This window comes from Quercus robur, chromosome 1 (genome assembly GCF_932294415.1).
Source record: "Quercus robur chromosome 1, dhQueRobu3.1, whole genome shotgun sequence".
Lineage (NCBI taxonomy): Eukaryota > Viridiplantae > Streptophyta > Magnoliopsida > Fagales > Fagaceae > Quercus > Quercus robur.
Genome location: NC_065534.1, coordinates 7,399,071 through 7,425,406, shown reverse-complemented (window position 1 = coordinate 7,425,406; position 26,336 = coordinate 7,399,071). Strand labels below are relative to the sequence as shown.

At 32.6% G+C, this 26,336-nt stretch overlaps 2 protein-coding genes across 4 annotated transcripts in view; both read left to right on the top strand.

Annotated features, from left to right (window-relative positions):
• LOC126718520 (beta-glucosidase 12-like) overlaps positions 1-26,336 on the top strand; it is a 107,314-nt gene that overhangs the window by 36,305 nt on the left and 44,673 nt on the right. The gene's annotated exons all lie outside the window — the stretch shown is intronic.
• LOC126718443 (beta-glucosidase 12-like) overlaps positions 1,950-26,336 on the top strand; it is a 91,623-nt gene continuing 67,236 nt past the window's right edge. Inside the window, exons 1-15 of one of the 3 annotated variants that reach the window (XM_050420642.1) lie at positions 1,950-2,253; positions 2,356-2,412; positions 3,072-3,159; positions 3,282-3,351; positions 4,193-4,251; positions 6,461-6,536; positions 6,698-6,775; positions 6,866-6,953; positions 9,000-9,255; positions 9,620-9,735; positions 9,878-10,089; positions 10,183-10,214; positions 10,387-10,489; positions 10,616-10,724; positions 10,862-11,205. In XM_050420642.1, coding sequence (XP_050276599.1) covers positions 2,183-2,253; positions 2,356-2,412; positions 3,072-3,159; positions 3,282-3,351; positions 4,193-4,251; positions 6,461-6,536; positions 6,698-6,775; positions 6,866-6,953; positions 9,000-9,255; positions 9,620-9,735; positions 9,878-10,089; positions 10,183-10,214; positions 10,387-10,489; positions 10,616-10,724; positions 10,862-11,030 — 1,584 coding nt within the window. In that variant the 5' untranslated portion in view covers positions 1,950-2,182 and the 3' untranslated portion in view covers positions 11,031-11,205. Of the gene's footprint in view, positions 2,254-2,355; positions 2,413-2,931; positions 3,160-3,281; positions 3,352-4,192; positions 4,252-6,460; positions 6,537-6,697; positions 6,776-6,865; positions 6,954-8,999; positions 9,256-9,619; positions 9,736-9,877; positions 10,090-10,182; positions 10,215-10,386; positions 10,490-10,615; positions 10,725-10,861; positions 11,206-26,336 lie in introns of those variants that run through there. The other 2 variants (XM_050420665.1, XM_050420657.1) reach the window with 2 other exon arrangements.

Sequence of the window (26,336 nt, the reverse complement as noted above, 5' to 3'; positions counted from 1 at the left end):
ATAATCATACAAAATTTGAGTGATTTGTAGCAATTGGATTCAACATAATCATGCAAATTTTGGATCATTTTATGGATTCTAATACTCGTCATGTGTTTGTCCTAATCTAAAGTTTTCTGTGATAAAGTAAAAATCATCATGACTTGCTTCTCTTATAATTTTTAAGGGGATTAAAAATCTTAAAATGATTATAATTTAAAATTCTTCATCTCCTCCAAAACAAGAACCTGGTTGTTTACAATATTGGTTTTCATTATGGCAAGTTGGCAACATTGAGCGTTGAAGTAATCTTTAAAGGCTAATTAGGTCTTCTTCTCCTATACCTAGCCACCATCACCGTTACAAACTTTCCTTCAATGATAGTCAATCTCCCCCAGTCTTTAATCCTATCACATGGTCCTCTTCTATGCACCATGAAAGCTTAGATTTGTGTTAAAACACAAGAGCTTGTTTAGACCCTCAATTAAAAATTACGGCTAGATTACTTTTACTCTTACTTAATCAAAGTGCGGAACAAGATTAAATGTGCGCAATGAACCGATACTACTCTAGTGCATAAACATGAACAACAAAAAATAAAAGTAAAGCACAAGAGTAAGGGAAGAGAGATGCAAACACAAGATAACACCAAGACGTGTTATTGAAGAGGAAACCAAAGAACTTGGTGAAAAACCTCTCCGCGACTTTCCAAATCGAAATCGATTCACTAGAAAATAAAGTTAGAGAATGCGAATAACAAAAGACCCTTAAAGCCTAATCTACTCAATGTACTTAAGCCCTCCAAGCTCTTGGTACCAACGGACTTTTTGGAGTCATGTTTTCTCTAGTTTTTCGAATCCTGCAATACGCTCGATTGCATCTGCCAAGCCTCATCGACTTCTTTTGGCAAATCCCCAAAACTTCCCAAGCTCCAAAACACTCTCTACATGCTAAAAAGGTATGAGTTATGTTTGGTTACAAATCTCCTCTCAAGGCATGACAATGGGAGAGGGAAGGAGAAGAGATTAGAATGATTTCTCACTAAGGATAAGTAGTTTTCTCCCTAAAAGATGGGTGTGTGTGTTGTAGAAACTGACAACTTGGCATGACTCTTCAGCTTCCAGCATGTGCTTCTCACGTGGCTCTTTCGCAGGTTAGTTTCTAGCGAGACACTCGTGAAATCCACTTGTTCATCCAATACATACTCAATTCTTCATCAACTTAATACTAAACCCAATACAATAAAATCTCACAAAATACAAGGAATAAAATTAAAGCAATTACAGCACTTTTGTCCTGGAATAAAACCAACATAAAATATAGTTGTAAATCACAACTTTACACACCATATCATAGTGACATCGAATTCAGCATTGATGAAATATACAACCTATTTTTCCTTGTTGAGTGTCCGTCAAGTTTGCCTGCCTCTTACTCTCTGCAAGGTCAACAGTTCCACTTCCATATGAGTCTCATTATATTGAACTCTGCTTCCATTTTTATTTTTTTTTAATGTCTACAAATTTGGATTATTTTTACTATTGAATTAGCTAGGATTTCAGTTTATATTTGCTGTCAAATGTTTTTTGAATTTATATAAGTGATTGAGATCTAGAGGCGATTCCAGAAATAGGTTGGAAATAGCAATCTTGAAATAGATGAGTTAAATAATGAACAAAGCTATGTTTAAATTTGCTGTCAAATGTTTTTTCAAGAGAGAAAGCTATGTTTGTCAAAGATTAACAAAGAAAGAAGATAATGGTTAAATGAAAGCCGTTTGGTTTTTTTCTTAAATTGTTAGTAGTTTTTGTTGGGTGCAAAGCACCGTGTGGATCCAGCCCACATGCCTTGTCAAGACCTCATTTAATGAGCATGTCACTCTTGTCTTTGTCAGAAGTCTGACTTAATGAGAAGTGAAGCAAAGCGTGTTGGACACGCTGAAGAAAAAGAACAAGAAGCCAAAAAGAAAAGAAAGGCTTTCGGCCTTGTGGGAAGTTGAAACAAAACGGATAGCCATTTTGGCTACTTTGTGTGAGTTCCAGAATGAGCAAGAAACACAGAGAAAGAGAGAGCTTCAGCTCGAGATGTGCAATCCGAAGAGATAAAGAAATACACTTTGAGAGCGTGAGAGGGTGAAAAAGAAAAATGAGACATTTTTTTATACTCAAGTTACACACAAGGAAGATAAATTAGTAAAGTTCTCATGGAATTTTTGAATGCTACAACCATGGAGAGTAAGAGTATTCAGAGGAAGATCTTGCTATTGGCTTTATGGTAAGATTGTATTTGCTCCTTGAGATTTAATTTGTTGTGTATTCAATTTACTGTGAACTCAAGTCTAGCGTAAACTTAATAGTTGTAATCTCTATTTTATAGTGGATATTTTTCAAAGCTGCTTCGTGGTTTTTCCCTTTATGTTGAAGGATTTTCCATGTAAGATTTGGTGTTCTTGTGTAGTTGTGTTTACATGGTACTTGCTGAATTTTTTTTTTTTTTTTTTCCATAATATTACTAATGCCTGGTAGTCATTAATTTTAATTCACACATAAATATTGAGGGGATTTAGGATTTTTTCCCCAACAGCTTTAGATTTATTCTAATACCCATGGGTCCAGGCTGCTAAGTTTGTTAGGATTACCTATTAGAGAAGATAATCACAATTTCCTCTGTTTTTACTGTATATATATAAATAAATAAATAAATAAAAATCATTTTACAGAATAATTAATCAATCCAATCAGAGAAATTTTCTCAAGCTAATCAAAGTGACATTGTATTTTGGAGGATAGCTATAGTCCTATGTACAGTGTCAAACAATCAGTTGAAGGACAGCTATGTTGACTAATATTGCCTGTCCTTTTCCTCTCTCTTTTTTTTTTTTTTTTTTTTTTTTCATCTCTATTTTTATCTTTTCTAAATAGATAAGATATGTAATGCTCCTTTATAAATAAATAAAAAAAAAACCAGCAGATAATACCTAGCTCTACACACAAAAAAAATCCAAAATCGATTATGGCATCACAAGGCTATCCAGTCTTGGGCCTCCTAGTTCTTCTTGGTTTATTGACTAATATCATTGCTGTTTCTTCAAGCCATGGCAGTGCTTATGATACTGCTTCACTCAACCGGACCAGTTTTCCCGAAGGTTTTATTTTTGGGACAGCAGCAGCGGCTTATCAGGTAACAAAGTCACAATTTCCTCTATGTTAATTTGTATTATAGTTTTTACAGCAAATGTCCCGAGATGTCAAGCATAAGATCAATATTATTATTTGCAAATTCGTGTTCTTTCAAATTTCCAGTATGAAGGTGCAGCATATGAAGATGGTAAAGGACCAAATATATGGGACACTTACACTCATGAACATCCAGGTCTCTTTCTCTCTCTCCAACATTGTACCAAATGTCATGTTACTTAAAATTTTGAGTAATATGATAGTAAATATACTTTTAGATTTATAAAATTTATTATAAATCATTATTATTAAATTTAAAGGAATATAAAATTAGCTGTTTTTGTTATTTAAAATAAAAGAAATGCTACGTCCATAATATTTTCATAACAAGTTATAGATAATAAGTTGTTATTGCTTCTAATTTGAATTAACAACTTATATTACTTTTTGGCCCACCTATAATAACCAATAACAATCTACCACTTTAGGATTTGTTGTGAATGTACTGTAAAAATGTTATAGATGTAACATTTCTCTTAAAATGATGTTAAGTAATAAAGTAATATAATTGGTGAAACCAAATGAAAAGTAGTAACAACTTGCATCCTTGGCTTTATTATGAAATTGTATGGTAAAGATTTGATACTAGTGTTTATTTAAATGTTAATGACCTAACATTATCTACAGATTCTACACCATTTATTTGGTTTTAACAAGATCTATGATGGAGTTTGAGAATACTTATCCCCAATTGATATTTAAAAAGAACAAACAAAAATTCTCAAGAAAAAAGAAAAAAAAGAAAGAAAGAAAGAACAACAAGTCAACAACATTAATATAATGGTTGTCTTTGGTATTTATTTTTCTTCATTTTTCTTCCTGTTCCTTCCTTTCTTCCGTAACAAATTCCAAATTAGAAATAAGTTGTATATATGTTATGGTTGTCTTAAATACTAGTTCAATTTTTCTTATGCCTCTAATTACAAGTTCTTAAATAGTAAAAGGGAAAAAAAAAAATCCTTTCAATGAAATTGCAGAAAGGATAGTGAATGGAAGCAATGGAGACGTAGCTGTCGATCAATATCATCACTACAAGGTATATATATTGATCCGTGTTCATAATAAAAATTAGAAAGGAAAATACTCATATTAATTAGCTCATAATTACCAAGTCTTGCAGCATAATTGCATAGTTTTGTTTTCTTTATAAGAATAACCGGGGTTCTTGTCATGGAGCCCATAGGTGGCTCCACATTGAAGTTAGGGTGTTCACAGAACCACCCTAACTTAGGAAAAATGTAATTACTATATATAAATTTTAAAAATTTATGACTTTTTTACCTTTTAAAAAATTTTGTAACCAACCTAAATTTTTTTTAGGCCCAATATAGTTAAACTTCGGACAAAATTTGGCAATAAGCTTGGTTGTAGACTAAGGCTGCAACTTCACTTAAAATATTTTTTTAATGGATGTGAATTTTGACAAATCTACAATTAGATTACATTTTTTTCTTATATTTTCTATACTTGCAAAATTTCAATAAGATCAAAGATCGATAGTTTTCATCAATCAAATACTTAAATTCGATTTTTGGTAGTCTAAAATTATGCATAAAAAAATAAATTTATGGATTGAATAGTAAATAACATCCGATTAACATGAAATTTGACATGTGTTTTAAAAACATAAATAACATGTAATTCGACAGTTAGATTTAAAAAATATATAGTCATATTAATTTGTTTAGCGAGACAACTAAATTTGTAGTCAAATTTTGTTTTTAAACTTTGTTCCCCTTAACAATATATTAGGCCCTTACAAACTAAAATTTTGAAAGATGTGTAGCTTACAACATTGATAATGATACTAGTATGCAACAATTTTAAAATAAAATCGTAGAAGGAAATTGTAAGATTTTTTTATGTATTTGCGTATGTTTTTTTGGTCAACGTATGAAGTTCTTTTTTTATTAGATTTTGTATAATTTAGGTTTACCCTAAATAAAATTCTTAGAATTGCCACTGATGGAGCCAAGATTTCAATTTAAGGGAGCAAAATTTAATGAAAATATTTTTCTTTAAGAAGATAAACCAATTATATATGATCTTTTTTAGAATTTGATTCAAAGTCATTATTATGCTCAGGATTCTCTGTAATTTCAATTAACTACAAATATATATTTCATATTAAAACAAAAAAAAAAAAAATTCAATTTATAGTTACTAACAATCAAAGAAATATATTAAGCTAAATACATAAAGTTTAGATATCTAATTGAATTTCTTAAAATAAATTGAGAAAATAAATTAATGTATAAGTGTTGAGAGTATAGCATTATACCTTTAAAGTTATATACATGTCTTTTGCCTTGATTGCTTTAAAAAAAAATATATATATATATATATATATATATAGAATTCAACCATTTTGTTCTCTATATTTAAAGTATTTAAATTCGGGTTCACGGCAGAAACCCAGACCCAAAGTTTGAAATTGAAATATCAAGAGATGAATAAGAAAAAAAATAGTGGACATTAGTAAATTTTTTATTATTATTACTATTTATTTTGTATAAAATATAGGACCCACCACTGATTGAATATACATAAATAAAAAAGAAAAAAAATGTGGGATAAACATTCGTAATGCCGTGAATTGAAATGCTTAATGTTGTGTAACCTTTTCCCCTTTTTTGGGTATCAGAACTCCGAGCTATTTTAGGGACAGCTTTTTGTTTTTCTCTTACAGTGGGGGCAAACTGGAAAAGCATTTAATAGGAGTTCAGCTAAAATTCGTACTTTGAAACCTTTTCAGAAGTCATTGGAAAAGCATTTTAGGTATTTCTGGAGTATGGTTATATGGTGTTTACTATTGTCACATTTATAATGGATCCTAGGATGAATATAATGAATTTATAAGGGATCTTAAGATGAATATAATGAATGGACCCCACTACGAATGTAATAAGAGGAAGCATCGTTCACCATACTCCGGAAGTACCTAAAAATAACTCAGAGTCATTGGGGCAATTCCTCCTTGTCATTGTCTGTCCACTAGTTATATATGTGTGTGTATATGCGAGCATGTGCTGCTAATTAACTCGTGTTTTGACTTTTTTTAAAAAACATTTTTAGGTTCCAATTATGTTTGCTACATGTACTTATAAAAAAATAATGTTTTCCACGTGCTTTTTTTTCCCCCCTAATTATTCAGCATATCCAACCAAATACAAGATAATCTAAATATAAGAAATCCTCATTCAAAATTTTCAAACAATATGCTTTTATTTGATTATACATTGCAGGGAGATGTTCGAATTATGAAAAAGATGGGCTTAGATGCATATAGATTCTCAATCTCATGGTCTCGAGTACTGCCAAGTAAGATTATCCTTTTCATAATCCCATAAAAGGTTAGATCCATCTAATGACAATGACATAAAATGGGTACATCAAGTACACATCTTAAGCTGGAATAGAATAGCTATTGTTTTGTGACCATATTATGTTCCTAACAATCTCATTTTTGGGACTAATTTCAGAAGGAAAACTATTTGGAGGTGTGAATAGGGAAGGAATCAAATACTACAACAAACTAATCAATAAGCTCCTAGACAGAGGTCATGAATGATTCTTAAATTCCATCATATGTCATCAACTAATCATGCATGCACTATTAATTCATAGTTGTTTGCAATGACTGAATGCAGGTATACTCCCCTTTGTGACCCTCTTCCACTGGGATCTTCCCCAAGCATTGGAAGATGAGTATGGTGGTTTTTTGAGTCCTCATATTGTGTAAGTGGTTAATTTACATTATGATCGACCATTTTACTCATTTGAATTCTAATTAGTATACTTTTCATAAGTTTTATAGTGATTATGATGTGTAAAATTTAAATTGATGGCCCATTTTGAAGTTAAGGAATCGCGGGGGTGGGGGGGATGATTGTGATTATTATTATTTTTAGTTAATGACTTATTTGTGAAGTTGCTAGATCACTGCCTTACGGAATTATTGGGTTTGATATAATTTGTCAAGAATTTATAATTGATCTTTTTTTTTTTTTTTTTTTTTTCCTGTGAGATCATGATATGATACATTAATGTAATATTACCATACAATTTCAAATAAGACACTTGACTTCCTTTTGTTTTTAATATAGTCCTATAAAGAGTTATTTACTTCTTTCTGTTCCTAGTATAGCCCTTCTGTCCAATTTGCTCCACTAAAAGCATTCACATCAGCTTTTTTATAAATGTGTAAAATAAACATTTCGACCACTTTTACACATTTTGAACCGAAAAACACTCCACATCAGTCTGTTTAAAAATGTGTAAAGTCTTTTAAATTTTTCAACGAGCTACAGTACCCGTGTAAATTTACACGGGCACTGTAGCATGTGTATTTAATTTTTAAATAGTTTTATCTCTCTCTTGTCTCGTCTCTGCTCTCACTCTCACTCTCTCTCAAGCGCATAGTATAGCTCTCTCTTTCTTTCATCTCATCAATTTTTCTTCCTCCAGCTTCTGCCGATTGCCATCGCCGCCGATGAGAACGAGGTCGAGCAAGCCGAGTTGCCGGACGAGTCCATCGCCTACAACACGAACAGAGTTCTCTGACGGGTCTATCGCCTAGAATCTCGTGGGTTTTGATCTATTTTTGGTTGAGCTTGAGGCCGGCGGTTGTCACTAGGTGGTGGCGGTGCTGCGAGGCGTCAATCTTGCTTAGGCTAGAGGCCTCGATCTCACTCCGATCTGTTGGTTGCTGGTTTTTTTTTTTTTTTTTTTTTTCTTTGGTTTTTTGGTTGATTGTGGGTGTGAGTCGATGGGTTTTGATCTTGATCGGCTTGGCTTTTCTGGTTCATTGGTGGGTTTTGATGATCTTGCCGCCAATTGGGTGGGTGATGATTTGGCTTGACTGAGTTTCGGGTTGGGCGGGTGATTAATGGGTTTGGGATTGAGTGGGTTTTCCTTGATGATGGTGGTTGGGTGGTGATGGTGGCTGGGTGGTGATGATGGTGGTTGGGTGTGGAGTGATCGTTGGTAGTGACAAACTGTGGGTCTGTAAGAGAAAGGGGCAACGAGGGAGGGAATAATAAAAAATTGTAAAAGAATGAATATTTTATTGAATTAATGTGTAGAATAGATAAACTGATGTGAGTGTTTTGTAAAAATGGGTGTGTAAAATAAAAAAAGTAGGTTTTTCCGTGTAAAATAGACGAGAATTTTGCATTCACTGATGTGGATGCTCTAAAATGATATCTTTTTGAAAAATGAAAATATTAAAACAAAGAGTGAGATTGGACAAATTTTGATGGAATGACTGCATTGAAAACATAATAAAAATAAAGGATTGAAATGAGAAACGAGGAATTTACAAGTTGAATTGAAAAACTGTTAAGTTAGAAAGTGTTTCATTAATTTGTAACTTAGTCATTATTTGTAGCAATCACTTAGCATTATTATTATTATTATTATTATTTGTAGCAATCACTTAGCATTTTAAGAGGGAAACCTAAGGAATAGCACCTAAGTACTGTACCTAAATCTTGCTCTATTATTATTATTATCCATTCTCAAATGCCAAGAGCTTTATAGCTCAATTAGTTGACACCTTTTGGTATTTCTATTAGAAATTGGAGATATTCAAGTTCAAATCTCCTTTCCCCCTGACTATTGGATTTAAATAATATTAAAAAAGAGTTTTTTCCTATTTGTATAGTTAGGCCTTCTAGATCTATAACTGAATGCTATAAATGATGTGCTAACGTATAAATGCAAACATAGTTAGCTAATGTCAGTTATTAAATAGTTTGGAGACTTTTGCATGTATATGTTTAGGGATGATTTTCGGGATTATGCTGAGCTTTGCTATAAAGAATTTGGTGATCGTGTCAAGCATTGGATCACACTAAATGAACCATTGAGCTACTCCAATGGTGGTTATGTTACAGGGGATTCAGCCCCAGGTCGGTGTTCTAGTTGGCAAAAGAAAAATTGCACTGGTGGAGATTCTGGAACAGAACCGTATTTGGTATCACATAATCAACTTCTTGCTCATGCATCTGCGGTTGAAGTGTACAGGAAAAAGTATCAGGTTCCCTATACCAAACTATTTTATGCTTATTTTACTACTTTTTTTTTTTTGAAAATTGTAGTCCATTCAATAAATATGGTTGCATTGCACTTGGTACAAGACAATCGAAGGTACTTCATTTAATACTATTTGCAGTGAATATAAACTTAGATAAATTTGCTAAGTTAAACTTGTTTTTCAGGATTAGTAATTGAGTAAGCATTTATCTTTTCCATTTGTGTGGGATTGGATTAACTTTTTTGTTGAAAGCATTAACTTTTTTGTTGAAAGCATATGAATTAATTTGTCAAAAGTTGATAAAAATACAATTCCACTAGCTTGACTTGAATGTGTCTTTAAATAAGCAAGCTTTCACTATGTGCAGCAAGCACAGAAAGGCTTGATGGGTATATCCCTAGTTGGAGACTGGGTTGTGCCATACTCTAACGCGACGCAGGACCAAGATGCTGCGCAAAGAGCCCATGATTTCAGGTTTGGATGGTAAGTATACTAAAACTACATAACTCTTTGTTTTGGACATCTATTGCACCATTTGCTAGTTATTTACAAAGAATAGAAAAATCCTTTGCTTTTTTAGTATAGTAGGTTCAATAAAGACTTAAAATTTCGTGGCTTGTGGCAGGTTTATGGATCCCCTAACAAATGGTGACTATCCACATAGCATGCAATCTCTAGTTGGCGACCGATTACCCAAATTCACAAAAGAGCAATCCAAGCTATTAAAAGGGTCACTTGATTTTCTAGGGCTAAACTACTATACTACTAATTATGCAGCTGATGCACCCAAAGCTGAAAAGCCAAGCTACTTAACAGATTTGCGAGCTAATCTTTCTTGTTCGAACTCAATCATTTGGATCTATGATTTCTATTTTCTTATGTAACTCATACGTACTAACAAGACCATGCTTTTTTCTTTTATTGTGGCAGCTGAGCGTAATGGGATCCCCATCGGTCCAGAGGTGCGTATGAATTGGATTTTAAGTTGTTAATTTGTTATTGTTAGCGGTATTCTCTATTCTCCCATTTGAAAAAGAAAAAGAAATATTGTGGCATCATTTCATTAGTGTGTAAAGAGAGTTTTATACCGAATACTTATTGAATTTAAATTTTTTCTTTAAAATGACATTTCAGGCTGCTTCAAGTTGGCTCCATGTCTATCCCAGGGGAATTCGAGATAGTCTATTATACGCCAAGACAAAGTACAATGATCCACTAATTTTTATTACCGAGAATGGTAATTTTCTTTTGAACTTTTCAATTATGGTCACATAAAGTTATGGTGCAAGCCAGAAATATAAAATTTGAAAGGAATGGCAGTTTGATTTCCATTTGAATCTAATAATCTGCCACTATAATATAGGGATTTCTGAGTTCAATAATGACACATTGTCGCTTAAGGAAGCCCTTGCAGACAACTATAGAATTGATTATTACCATCGCCATTTTCAGTATATTCTTAAGGCTATCAAGTAAGTTGAGAAGACCTCTCTCTTTTGGATCTAATACAAATATGACTTTATATTATTACTAATAATATCAATATGTTGTATTAACAATTATGAAAGTTGTTATGTCTAAAGTCCAATTGATCTATTTTTTGATGTAGGGATGGTGTTAATGTGAAGGGATATTTTGCATGGTCATTATTGGACAACTTTGAATGGGGTGCAGGTTATTCCGTTCGGTTTGGCATCAACTATGTAGACTATAAAAATGGGTTGAAAAGATATCCGAAAATGTCTGCACGTTGGTTTAAGAAATTCCTAAAGCCATAAGATGACAAATTTAGGACTATACTCATGTTGAACTATATAGATACTATGGATATACTCATGTTTAAATAATGTCTGTAATCTGTATTCAATAAATTAAAATAAAATAAAATTAATGTCACTGTTTACAAACTCGAATGTTTCTTTTATATATATAAAAGCATCTATTGTTTGGTTTCTCCTTTGGGCGAAGCAATGTACGTAGTTTCCAAATGCAGTCTAATTTGAGTCCCAAAAGCATAAGCATAATTTAGAATCATTGTGAATCATCTTATCTGGCTGCTTGCCTGCTTTCACAAAAATAGGCCACCCAGTGGACTGGCCAGTACTTGGCTATGGTTTGGATCACATATATGGGTCACATTTTACATTGTACTCGATCCCAAATAGACTCCTTTACTGGTGTATTGAGCATAGTTGAAATTACAATGTTTCTAGGTCGAGAAGCTTTAGGCCCAACCCCTGTCTCTTCTCACATCTCACCCCAACATTTATCCCACTTAAGGAGTCAGCATTCTTCTCAAAAAAAAAAAAAAAAAAAAAAAAAAAACTTGAAGTAATTAATATAATTAGTCCCAAACCGCATGATGCAAGGAAAAATTTATCAATTTATTTTAAAATAAAAATAATAGATGAGATTAATTTATAAGTGTTAGTCTCAAACTCTTTTTAAATAATGTGAATATTTTTTAACAAAGTGATATAATAAGATCATTTATTTTTTATTATTAGTTTTTGGATGAATATTATCTTTATTGTTGTTTTATTAATGGCTATAAAAATAATTTTCTTTATTAATTAAATTGTTGAGAACCTTCTATATGGCTGAAACACACAAATTATTGTATTTATATCAGAAAATATATAAGACATGTTTTCGCTTTTTTTTTTTTTAAAAGTCAACGTATTGTACGCATACTATGCACATAACGTTCTTTCTCCGTTTCCGTTGTTTTTTGCTGACTTTTTAAAATGTACATACTTTTTTGAATAATACCAAATTATTGACGTACGTACATTTACCACATTATACACGTATCATATATTAATAACTACTTGATATAATATATTATATTTTCTAAATTAATCCATCTATATATTCAAAAGTGTTTTAAATTTTGTAAGGTTTTTTCTTTTCTTTTTTTCCTTTTTTTTTTCTTCAAGGAAACATAATATGTATTTGACATTCAATTATTATATAAGGCAAGATAGTTTATAAATAAATTAAACTGTGGTTGACATTTGTTTTTAGTACTCCTTACAAACGGTTCATTCTCTAAAATAGTTTAAACTGAACCAAATTGACAGAAATGCTATGCTAATATGACTTAATAGGAGCATAAGAACAATAAATGTTACACTTTAGCTATTTGGTATTTTTTTTGCTGCTTCTAATTTTGCACAATATTGGTGATTAATTCATGTAACCGGGCTCTAAAAAGTAAAAAACTCTAACAAATTGGAAGACTGCTATGGCTATTAGATGCTGGTTATAAAGTTTTGCAGTACATCAAGAGTTGGGAGGTCAGGGCATCTAGAAATAAATAAATAAATAAACTATCCCATAGTCTCTAGGTCATCAACAGATGCTGAATATTGAGGCATGGCAATAGCTGTTTGTGAGATAACATGGATTTTAGCTCTCTTAAAAGATTTCCAGATTGATCACTCTAAACCAGCTTTGTCATTCTACGGCAATCGAGTAGCACTGGACATTGGAGAGATCCAATTTTTCATGAGAACCAAGCATATAGAGGTGGACTGTCATGTAGTGAGAGAGAGAGTCCAAGAAGGTGTATTGATCAAATTGCTACATATTACCTCTCAATCACAATAACCAGACTTTTTAACAAAAGCTCTCAGTTCTCAGGCTTGCTATCCAAGATAAGCCTCATCAATATTCACAGATCTGAAGCTCATATTAATGGCTTAAAAACAACCGTCTTTTTTTTTTTTTTTTTTTTTTTTTTTTTTTTTTTAATTTTTTATGAACAAAAAGATGGCTTATATGGCACGGTATCATTACTCTGGCTCATTTAAACCCGAATTCTGGGGCGTGAGACCACTGAAGCTACTTGGGCCATCCATGTGGGCACAACATTTTAAACTGAAGCACCACTTAAACCATTTAGTATTTTCCTTGCTTAAATTTTTTGCAGTTTTAGATTTATTTATCCTACAACGTGAGAGGCACATGGACGTTGTATTAATAGTTTAATAGCCGCGGTTCCAAACTGTTAAGTTTGATAGGATTAGTTGTTTGTAACAGTTTAGAGAGAGAAGATTAAGAGAGAAAAAGTTACTTCGAAAAGCTAATCACGGTTTGCTCTGTTTTCATTGTATATAAACAAAGTCCTTGTACGGTCTAATTAATCAATCCAATTAGAGGAATTTTCTCAATCTTGTGGATATCTATAGACTATAGACTATAATTTTACGTACAATGTCAAACAATCAGTTGAAGGACAGCTATGATCACTAACAGATTGCATGTCCTTAAATAAATTAGATTATGTAGTGCTCCACAAAAATAAAAAAAATAAAAACAGAGTCAATCATGGCATATCAAGGCCTTGCAGTCTTATGCCTCCTAATTCTTCTTGGCTTATTGACTAATGGCATTGCTATTTCATCAAGCTATGACACTGCTTCACTTAACCGGACCAGTTTTTCCCAGTGGTTTCATTTTTGGGACAGCATCGGCATCTTATCAGGTAACTAAGTCACAGTTTTCTTTATGTAAATTTATATCATAGTTTTACTACAAATGTCCTGAGATGTCAAGCATTTGATCAATATTATTATGTTCATATGTGTGTTCTTTCAAATTTCCAGTATGAAGGTGCAGCAAATGAAGGGGGTAGAGGACCAAGTATATGGGACAGTTTCACTCATAGATATCCAGCTCTCTCTCTCTCTCTCTCTCTCTCTCAATGTATAAACTGTCATGTCATTTAAAATTTTGAGTAACATTACTAACATGATAGTCTATACACTTCGATTTTTAAAATTTATTATGAATCATTATTATTAAATTTAAAGGAATACAAAAGAAGGAGATTATATCATTTAAAATAATGGTAGGTAATAAAGCGATGTAAGTGGTGAATCCACATAAAAACTAGTAACAACTTATCTACCGCACGGGGGTGTGGCTTGCTGGTAGGAGTCCTCATTCTGCACTTAAAGAGGAGCGGTTCCAGTGATCGCTCCAACAAGGCATGTGCGGTACATATGGTATTACCTATTACTGTCACGTGGTATGGGGTCGATGAGCCCACACCGGAGACCTCTTTTTTTATTCAGCAAAAAAAAAGTAACAACTTACCTCATCAACTTTTTTGTGAAATTGTATAGTAAACATTACAAACACAATTTAGGGATTTGCAATTACAACAAAAATAATGTTAAGGATACTAAAACTTTTACTACACGAAACTAACAAGCTTCTGTCACCAATCACCTAAACATATTTCAAACATTCATTTATTAGGTGGATGAAATCCACCAATCACATCCGTTTGTAAACTTTATGTAGTAACACCTGTTGTACCTTTAGCATTTTCCTACAACAAATCACCTAAATTGTAGGGATTTATAAACAAATTAAATCATTGATATGTAACTTTCGAGAGAATTGGAGAGAATTAAGGGAGTAATATATGGTAGCCAATTTTTAGCTGTATTTGAATTGGACTCATTAATTATCTATTACTATCAAAATTGATCCATTTAAAAGATCCATTTAAAATGAAGAAGATCATTTTTACTATCTCAAGAACCAAAAAAAGATGATCCAAGCTCTTAATCTGGACAGCACAGATCACTTGACTTATGGCCACATTCCCGAGGATATCCGAACTCAAGTTGCTGCTCTTTCTTCTGTTGAATTTATTTTTAATACTAGGCACTGCAACGTTGTAGCAGATGCACTAGCCAAAAAAGCCAAGAACTGTAGGGAGACTCGGGTATGGACTGATTTCATGCCTAAGGACATCGCTTCTCTTGTAATCTTTGACATTCATTGAGTTGTTTTTCTTGTGGAATAAAAGCCCAGGCTACTGATAGTCTGGTTTCTCAAAAAAAAAAAAAAAAAAAAAAAAAACCAAACAAGCAAACACTGTGCGTGTTGATATAAGGCTTGAAAATTGAGATGACCAAGCAAAGCAGGTGGTATTTTAGGACCAAGCAAAATAGCTGCTGAATTCTCTATATGAGTAGTGGCATTATAAAATTATTTGTACTTCTTCCAGTTTTACACTGGCCTTGACTTTTTCTACGGGACCAACTTTAGGAGGCTAAACTATATGTAGGGAATTACACCAAAATTCCCAACCTGTGAGAAACAAAACAAATAGAGAAAACACACGCCAAAGAAAATAATCACACGCACAAGACAATATTTACGTGGTTCGGCAATTTGCCTACGTCCACGGAGTTGCATGGATTTCACTTTTATCAGGGAAAATACAATAGTGCACAAGAACACTCTCAAGAAACCCAATTCCCAATTACACCCTAGCACTCTCTCACATAAAAAATAAGAATAGAAGCTGGCTGCCTCTCTTTTCTCTATTTTCTCTCATGCGGCTACTCACTAGGTTAATTGGAATTTTTCTATATATAATTCTCTTCATACTAGCCGTATATAATAAAGCACATATATATATATATTACTTTATAAAGTCGGCTGAGTGGGATTCCTAATACAACTTGTATTAGGTCAATTTTATGGCCGAATTGGGCTTGGTTGGGCCTTATGGGCTTGTGGCAAAATTCAAGCCACACTAACACTATACACTCTTGCTTGACTGAGCTTCTGTATATTGTGAAAACCTGTGGGCCAAATTAGTATTGTGAAGGTCATGCAGGTCATCATCTAGCTTGTGAAAATTTGTGTGATTTTGTGTGTTTAAAGGCTTACTATATTGGAAATTAACAAAAAGAAAACTACGTTAAATGACACACTCAGTAAGGCCAAACTATGAACATGTCAAAATTAGTAAGGAAAATTACCTTCTTTCCATAGAAAAATTAGGAAAATAAAGGCGTCTGATGTTGTAACTATTGACCAACCATTATGTATGGATGGTTGGCCACCTTTAGATATAAAATATTTAATTTTAACCAAGAAATATTTCTTTTCAAATTGGGAGATCTTATTCTCACGTGTTTAGTCATAGTAGTTGATTATGCATCGTAAACCCAATGTTTCAATTTGTGGTTATCAATAGTATTTGTTAGTGTGGAAAATTTGGGACCATCAATACTCTGTTTTTTTTTTTTTTTTTTTTTTTTTTTTTTTTGGGTGTGGAGACATTAGTAAGCCAAGATACGTATTGTTGTGCATGAGTCGTAAATATGGAATTTTAGAATAGAATAATTAGTAAACGCATGAAATTGGACATTGTTGTTGATAAGAAAATAACACCCTCTCTCTCTCTCTCTCTCATATACAGGTAAAAATGCATTGCACCTATTGAATTTTTATTTTAACCAATTTAGCACATAAATAAAAGGGCTCTTAGGGCATTTGTTAATGACCATTTCAGGAAAGTTTGGATACCACTTTTATAGGATATATAAAATAAAATAAAAAATGTAATTTTTTTTTTCTTTTCCTATAAAAATTTGTTAAAAATATTTTTTTAAACTAATACCCTTAGGGTTATCCATTATCCTTTCCCAAATAAAAGTTAAAGCGGTCTGTTTGTTATAGTACTAAAGTTTATGTATTAAATTGGCTTAAATGACAGTTTAGAGGATATAAGTGCAACTACCTTAAAGACCAGAGGGTATTAGAATAATATATATATGGGAACTCATTGTCTTATTGTGGAAAGAAATTCAAAAACTTACTTTGGAAAGGGAGACAAACTAAACTAGAAACAGGTTGTATGTGTTATGGTTGCGAGGCTTTAATACTAGTTCTTAAATAGTAAAAGAAAAATGAATCCTTATAATAAAATTGCAGGTAAGATAAAGGATGGAAGCAGTGGCGGAGCTAGGATTCGACTTTAGGGGGGGCAAAATTTATAACTAATATACATGTGTCTCTATAAACAAATACATATTGTGTATGTAGCATACAACATATGCATCATATATACACAATATTAACCAAACTTGACAATTAAATGCCAATAATATGAATAGTAAGTGATCATTCAATATTGAAAGATCCCCTAAAATTATTGCATATCATTATATTGTGTATAGTTTATTAGTGTTTTTTTTTTTAAAATATATAGCGAATAAAATAATCCCCTAATATATTTTATGGAATTTGTCATGTAATTGTTTCCAAATTTTATATCTTAATACTTTTGAAAGGAAACTTTTTTCTTGGGTGCTATTTTCGTCTCTTCAATTAAGACTTTTTCTTCTTTATTTAAGTTTATTTTTATAAATTTTGATCTTTACAAAATATTGATAAAGTAAAAAAAGATATGAAGATATATGATATATCAATTGAGTTTGACTTTTCAAAAAAAATAGGGAGATATATATACCCACAAAGAAAAAAAGGATGTATGTGGTTGTTTACTGTGGCTCTGCACTTTACAGTATTATTTTGAAACATGTAGCTGAAGAGATTTTCATTATAGCTCAATTACTCACGCACTACTTATCACAGTTTCAATTAAATCTCCACCTTTTACTATTACACACATAAAAAAAGAAAAATTTTGGGCAGGTCAGGGGGGGCAAGTGCCCCCTCTCGACCCCCCCTGACTCCGCCCCTGGATGGAAGTAATGGAGACGTAGCTGTCGATCAATATCATCACTATAAGGTACTTAGATATGTTGTTCCACTTTCATGATAAAAATTAGAAAGAAAACCTCATGTTAATTAGTTTCTAATTACCAAAAGTCTTGTAGCACAATTGCATAATTATGTTTTCTTTATAAGGAGAACCAGGGTTTTTATCATCCTCTCTCCAATTGTTTTTATACACACACGCATATCTATGCTTGCCACTTGCTTTTTTTAATTATTGAGCATATCTAACCAAATACAAGATAATCACAATATAAGAAATCCTCATTTCAAAATTTTTAAACAATTTATATATGCTTTGTGAATATACATTGCAGGAAGATGTTCGAATTATGAAAAAAATGGGCTTAGATGCATACAGATTCTCAATCTCATGGTCTCGAGTACTGCCAAGTAAGATTATCCTTTTCATAATCCCATAAATGGACAAATTCATCCAATGTGAAGGACATAAAAATGGGTACCATGAATTACACATCTTAGGTTGGAATGAAATGGCTATTGTTTTGTGACCATATTATGTTCTTAACAATCTCATTTTTGGGACTAATTTTAGAAGGAAAACTATTTGGGGGTGTGAATAGGGAAGGAATCAAATACTACAAGAAACTAATCAATAAGCTCCTAGCTAGAGGTCATGAATGATTCTTAAATTCCATTGGGATCTTCCCCAGGCATTGGAAATTTGGAAGATGAGTATGGTGGTTTTTTGAGTCCTCATATTGTGTTAAGTGTTTAATTTAACTTTTGATCGACCATTTTGTCCATTTGAATTCTGATAATGGTTTTCAGACCTAGGCCGGTCTGACTAGGTTAACTGGGAACTGGCCTAGAGACTTGTTTACATTACACTAAAGTCCATGAACTATCAGTGAACCGTCTGATTTCTAGAACCGGACATAGTTCAAATATAGTTCAGATCATGCTCAATATTTGAAAATATATATTAAAGTTTCAAATATTGTTCAGATCATGCTCAATATTTGAAAAAATATATTAAAGTTTCAAAAAGTAGGAATAGAACTGGGCGCACAACTACCAGATATACAAACGTTAACCACCAAGGCAACAAAGCTTCAGATTCACTCAAGTGAAAACATATTAATTCTAACTTAAGTTTGGAAAACATAGATATATTAAAAAAAAAAAAAAATCTAATTGTCTGATTATGGAATATATTTTTTGATATATAATTAAAATTATAAATATTTTATTGTGACTAATACATTTAACATTGTTATATGTGAACTATGAAAATCATTTTATTTTTTAAGTAATATTTTTATATTTGGAGGATTAAGTGTAATTATACTTTTCATTTTTTTGTGTTGTATTTTTTTATATATAAGTTGTGAAAATGTATTTGAAAATTATTTATTTCTCTATATCTTGCTCTTTTTAATTAAAATTACTCGTTTTTACAAATTTGTTATATTATTTTGCATTTATTAAATTAATTATGACATCATCACAATCCGACCTTAAAAACCTTGAACCCCTTTCTTTTACGTTTTTATAAATGGTCAAAGTCTGAAAACCATGATCTAATTAGTATATTTACACAAATTTCATCTTGATTTTGATTTTTAAAATTTAAATATATGACCCATTTTGGAGCTAAGGAATTAAAGGGGGGACCCATTTTCATGAATTAAAAAAAAAAAAAAAAAAAAAAAAAAAAAAACAAAACAAAACAAAAAACAGCAGGGTTATTTGTGAGGTTGCTAGTTCACTGTCTTACAAAATTATTGAGTTTGATATCATTTGTTAAGAATTTATCTTTAAATTTTTTTTTTTTTTTTTTTTTTTTATGTGAGATCATGATATGATACATTAACGTAATAATAACCTAAAATTTATTTATTTATTATTATTATTTTTTTTTGGGAGAAGAACCTTGACTTCTTTTTGTTTCCAATATAACCCTGCTGTCCGATTTGATCCACTAAGTCCAACTAAATGATATCCTTTTGAAAAAAAAAAATGAAAAATATTAAAACTAATAGTGAGGTTGAACAAATTAGATAGAACTAGTATGTAACCCGTGCGGTAATAGTAATACTATTGGTTTTTGTCCTTTTGAGTTTATCACAAGGAGGATAGAATTAGATAAAACAATAAAAATATATATTGCATTTTATTATTTAAGTGATGCTATTGGACCTTTTTAAAGCAAACTAAATGTAAAACTTAAAGCAATGGGAAACAAACTATTTTCCCTATGTTAATTTTTTCAATCCTCATAAATATTTAGATTCATGATTTTTTTTTTTTTAATTTGTACTTTCATCAAGCCACTAAACCGCATGATGAAAAAGAAACAGGAATAATAATGAAGTCTATACTGTCATCAATCAAATACAATTAGTTCATATTAATCTTCTCCAAAAATTGCTAAATCCATCAACTCCTTTGGCTTTGAAACTGAACAATGTAGTTAGTGAACCATCCAAAACCCCATGAACTATGGCTACCCCTTCCCTTTTTCTTGCCAGCAAACTCAAAGCAAAGTCTCTAGCAAATGCAAAACTCAAATCTCTAGCTATATCTTATGCCCCTCCTATTGGAACCCCATATACCGTCCGAAAATTAATGTTACCATCAGTAGGAGTACAAAGGGAGTCATCATAAGCATATTCAAAGGGATTTTGAAGTGAAACTTCAATTAAAATATCCTAAACTAATTATCATAATATAATAACATGATATAGAGATTCTATATTAATTTGAAGAAGGCAATAAGACTTATAGCAAAACAATGACTTTTCTATCACTAAGACCCTTTCCCATCTTTATTGCAGCAGCTGCTACTACATCAGATGAAATTCCTACTTGAAACAAACATGCTCTCACATTCACCACAAAATTTGACAACCAAAAAGTCCAACCAGTAGCAACTAAGAACTTTAGAAATTATGTGTTTAACCAATAAAATGAGTAAGGAATTTTTTTAGTTGAGGATTGGAAAAAGGGGCAACTATGGCTACCAAAACTTTTGGAATAAAACCGGAACATAATTAAATCAATGAGTTTAGCATAAAACTCCTAAAAAGCAAAGAAAATAATACTATTGATAATTCGATTCTAACTCTTTATTTAATATCATGGTGTTACTAGATGTGGTTGGTGTATTGGAATCTATTGGAGTCATTGAAATATTCACCTCCAACACACAACAAGTTTTTACACAGTTGCATCATCAAATCTTGTACCTTGAAAAATTACAAAATCCATTACTAAATCTCCTTCATATCATGTTCTATTTTTTATGCATTCTATTAGAGGTAGAAAGAGACTTGCCAAATTTTGTCATAAGCAAAAGAATTGTTGGTGTATTGTGTTGTAAGATAGATTGGTAAACAGCCTATTGGGAAGATTTTTGTGATAACTACTTGGGTATCACCATAACCAATGACCCTATGGAACAATAATGGAGAATTAGGAATCAATAATCATAACAATTCATTTTGCAAGGAAAATAAAAAGGATTTTTTTTTTTTTGGTTTGCTAATAATACTTACTGTAACAGTATATATTTCATTCCCTCCAATTTCTCCAATCATGAATATGGCTAAATTAAGTTTCTCAGCACAATCTATCAAACACTAAAGAAACAATAAAGAAAAAAAGAAAAAATGTAAATAATAAATTTAACTTTGTATTAAAAGCTTAATTCAAATGATAGGCTAACCATCAACATTGTGATAGACCCCATTGAAATATGTGAACATCCAAACCAATTGAACATTGAGAGAGCTTCTAGTAGCTAGCTATGAAATATTCTTTTTTGCAAGAAATATGTCAGTTATATTTGTTGTTTATGCAATACAATTTATATTTTAGGCATATTCTAGGCATATTTGTTGATAGATCAATTAGGTATTTGTCAATTATATTATAGGCATGTACTTTATACAATACAATTAAATTTTAGTAATGGCATATTACAAACCTTAATGAAACTAACAACACCTTAAATCTGCTAGGTTTAAAATGGTCTAAAGGAATGTATATGACACTGATAGAGTTACTGGTTAATAAGAGAAATCATCGCATATGGCTCAAAAGAACCTTAATCTACTTATAAGTAGAGTATAAGATCTTTTATATACTTAGCAGTGATTAGTAGAATCACTTACACACCTACTAAGGAAGCCTTCAATTGGATGTGGATGCCAAAGATTGATGTACTAATCTAAATAGATAAAATTACATAGAATGTTGTTAACAATTGTATTTGCCAATTAGTTATACTAACAGAATGAACACATATTCATTACAGAACAAACATCATCAAAACTAAATTGCTAAGAACAGAAACTTAAATATCAGCACAATGTTCAATATTATATGGATTTAATCCCAGCAACATCTTTAAGATTAGTTACATATAACTGTTTTTAATTCTGTTCATTTACAGTGAAGACCCAAAACTGTAACCAATCTTTTTGTAATTTTCATAATCTATAAAAATGTCTAAGTCCAGCGAGGGAATGGACGGTGGTCTATATCTGTGTCGTAAGGTTTTTTTTTTTTTTTTTTTTTTTTTTTTTTCCCTCCTATATTGCAAGCCTTTGCTATGTATTTCAAGCAGTTAGTTTTCTTTTTATTGAAAGAACTATAAAACAAAACGATGTTTTAACATTGTTGTAAGGTTGAATTTAATCAACCATCTTGTTGGCTTTATTCCGTGCCAAATTTGCTTGTATTTCAGCAATTAGTAACCCTGTATTTAGGTGGGTTTGTTGTAAGAGTAGTGAGTGAGATAGAGTATTGAATGCTCAAGAGTGTGCAAGAAAACAGAGTCTTGCGGCTGGATCTCGCGGGTGACTCGCAGCTGCAAGTCGCCAGAAGCAGCTCACGTGCCAAGCATGCCAGAAGTTGAAGCATCATGCTAGCTGGAGCACTACAGGACAAAATAGGACAACTGGTCGTTCTGTTATCTCGCAGCTGGATCTCACAACTCAGTCAAGTTGCGAGGCCAAGCCGCGAGCCAGCCTTGTTTTGAAAAACCTAAAGTTTCACATTCCATTCTCACCCTAGTATAAATACCCCTTATACCCACGAAAGAATAAGAGCTTCCAGAGAGAATTTTGAGAGGGAAACCCTAGAGTAAAATAAGATTGATTCATCTACAATCTTTACATAAGAGACTCTTCAAATTCCTCAACTCTCTTCCTCCGAAACTGAGAGTGCTTACAATTGTGATGTTTCACAATTTGTACCCCCTATCCAGCACTGGGTATATGAACCTCAGACGTGCCTTGTTTCTTCATGACCTAATCTCTAATGTAGAGATTGACATCTGTGCTCATATCTTTCATGTTCTGCACAAAACGATTCTACGAACTGAATCCCGAATATATGTTCCTTTTTGCTGTCTAATTTCAAGGATCTTGAAGCTTAAAGGAATTTATCCAACAGCAGATGAATCTCCTTGCCCAAAACCAAGTCCAATCAACATGCGTACATTCAACGCAAGCATTGGTCATAGTCGGAAGAGAGCAAAACCGGAAACTTCCACATCTCGTAGTGGTTTGCATTTCAGTACTCTCTCCCTTGACGAAAAACTTGACCACATTGTATCATCTGTCTACGAGTTGAGTACCATGATGTCCGGACTCACATCTACTCTACACCATCACAGCACTCGATGGAATATGAAGTTTACCTCACTACAAACTCAATTGGATCAGATTCAGAGGAAGCTAGAAGAGGATATGTAGCTATTCCATGGCAAAAAGGGGGAGATGATGTCATAAGGGGAATACAATGAAAGGGGGAGTGATAGCTTGATCAGAGGGGGAGAAAATCCTAAGGGGGAGTGTTTCTGTAAGCAGTTTCAATACTTTATTTTAAGTTGTTTTTCAGTTTATATTGTAGTTTGTACCCATGTCGCTTTTGTAAGCTTTTAGGGTTACTTGTAGGCTTTATGGTTTGTACCATGCTTTATGCAGCCTCTATGTTTTTGTTAAATCAGTACTTCTATCTAAATGTCATGCATTTTCTTGTTAAGTACTGTCACTCTTGTGCCCTTGTAGGATTGTTCCTAGATGCATATACTTAGTGTATTATGCATTGGTTGAGTGTTGGGCATACAAGTAACTTGCATTATTTTTGTTAGCTTGTATGTTCAAGTGTTCATTCCAAGTGTGAATGAGCATTGTGATCACTACCTTGTAGTGATTACTTGTTTGATCAAGCCATGGTTTGTTTCTTAACTTCATCTTTGCTTGATCACTTTATGCCTGTTTCATATGCATTTCATGTTTTCTACATACAATGATCATGGTGTATTGTTGTGTTTCAGGAGTTTCATGTTCATATGATTCAAGTGCCTCACAGTTTCTAGAATTAGGTGTGAGTGAGTTTTGCTCAACTGTTCCCAACTCACATGTTAAGTCTAGAGTCTGTTTTAGGGTTTTGTCACGGAATAGCCAAAGGGGGAGATTGTAAGGTTGAATTTAATCAACCATCTTGTTGGCTTTATTCCGTGCCAAATTTGCTTGTATTTCAGCAATTAGTAACCCTGTATTTAGGTGGGTTTGTTGTAAGGGTAGTGAGTGAGATAGAGTGTTGAATGCTCAAGAGTGTGCAAGAAAACAGAGTCTCGCGGCTGGATCTCACGGGTGACTCGCAGCTGCAAGCCGCCAGAAGTAGCTCACGTGCCAAGCATGCCAGAAGTTGAAGCATCATGCTAGTTGGAGCACTACAGGACAAAATAGGACAACTGGCCATTCTGTTATCTCGCGGTTGGATCTCGTGACTCGGTCAAGTCACGAGGCCAAGCCGCAAGCCAGCCCTGTTTTGAAAAACCTGACGTTTCACATTTCATTCTCACCCTAGTATAAATACCCCTTATACCCACGAAAGAATGAGAGCTTCTAGAGAGAATTTTGAGAGAGAAACCCTAGAGTAAAACAAGATTAATTCATCCACAATCTTTAAATAAGAGACTCTTCAAATTCCTCAACTCTCTCCCTCTCTATTGTTAAATCCTTGAGAGGCATTTTACTAAAACTTTTTCTCACCATATCCATTAATGTGAGAGGGTTATTTGGTGTTCTGGGAAGCAGTTAGGACGGAACCAATTTACATTGGTTGATGCTATGGTCAAGTAGCGGAATTCGAGAAGTTAGAAAAGAAATAGGTTCGGCGCAACCTCGTTGGAGCAAGAAGCTTGGAGGGCTTAGGTACACTGGGTAGATTAGGCTTGGAGGGTCTATTGTTGTTCATGTATCCCAACTACATTTTCTAGTGGATTGTTTACCGCTTGGACGGCAGCGGAGAGGTTTTACGTCGAGGGCTTCGATTTCCTCTTCGATAATACATCGTGTGTTGTCCTTGTGTTTGCATCTCTCTACCCTTTATCTTTGCCTTTTATTTTCTGCTGTGGATGTGATTTTAATTGGCTTAGAGTGTTTACCAATTCTGTATTAAGCTTTTATTTCATGTTCCGCACATTAATTGTTTGATATAAAACTTGAATTGGTAATTTGTAAATTGGGGGTCTAAACGTTCAAGGGTGTTTTTACACTATTTGAACTTTCAATTGTGAAACGGTATAATTTATCATTTTTTAATATATGCCTATGCACCATAGAACTATGTTAACCACAATATCAAATTACAATAGTTACAATACAACTTAAGAGATGAATGCAAAAGAAAGTAAAGTACACCAAATATCAGCTACAAATCAAGAAGGTAATCAAGAATATATATGCACCTCTCAAAGTGGCTAAGATCAAAACATGTGCATATCTCTAATTTAAGCTTCTATTAAGTCTATCTCAATTGGTAACACTGTGGAAAAAAAAATATATAGTATCTTCCAAACTTAAGACTGTCACCATTCATCTCTCAAGAAAAAGGAAAAGAAAGGCATGATTGTGTTTCTTTTTCTCTATTTTAAATGTTAGGACATATGTGTTTCACATGTTAAGAACATATGTTATGATTTTATGTAATTGGCTTATCCTTTGACAAAACGCACTTTACTTGTATTTGGGTAGATTTAGGATGTGTTTAAATACTTCAAGAAACCATGTTTCCAGATCAAGTGTTGAAGCTTTCAAGTCTGTCCAAGAAAACAAGTTGATAGTGCAAATTCATTAAATCTCGATAGCTGGCTCGACAGCTATATCTATCGAGCTTAAGAAAGCTGTTATAGATTCAGTGTTCTTGACACCTACTCAACACCTTCTATCTGTCGAGGTTTAAGAATTTCAGAATTCTAATATAATTTTCTTGGGATCCGTGAATATGTCTTTGGGCCTTCTTTTCTTCTAACCCTAGATATATAAAATGATTGTTTTAAGGGCCGTCAAATAGTTCACAAGTTGCACAAGCATTGAGCAAATTCTATTCAAGCAAATTGTGACTGGAGATGAAGTTCTTGCCCTAGTTCATCTCTTTCTCTTGAAGAAGTTGCTGTGTATATGCACCGTAAAGTTTTGTGACCAAGCATCTTCTTGATCTTCATCGTGTGGATGAATTGAAGAACTTTGCAACCAACAACTTTCTTA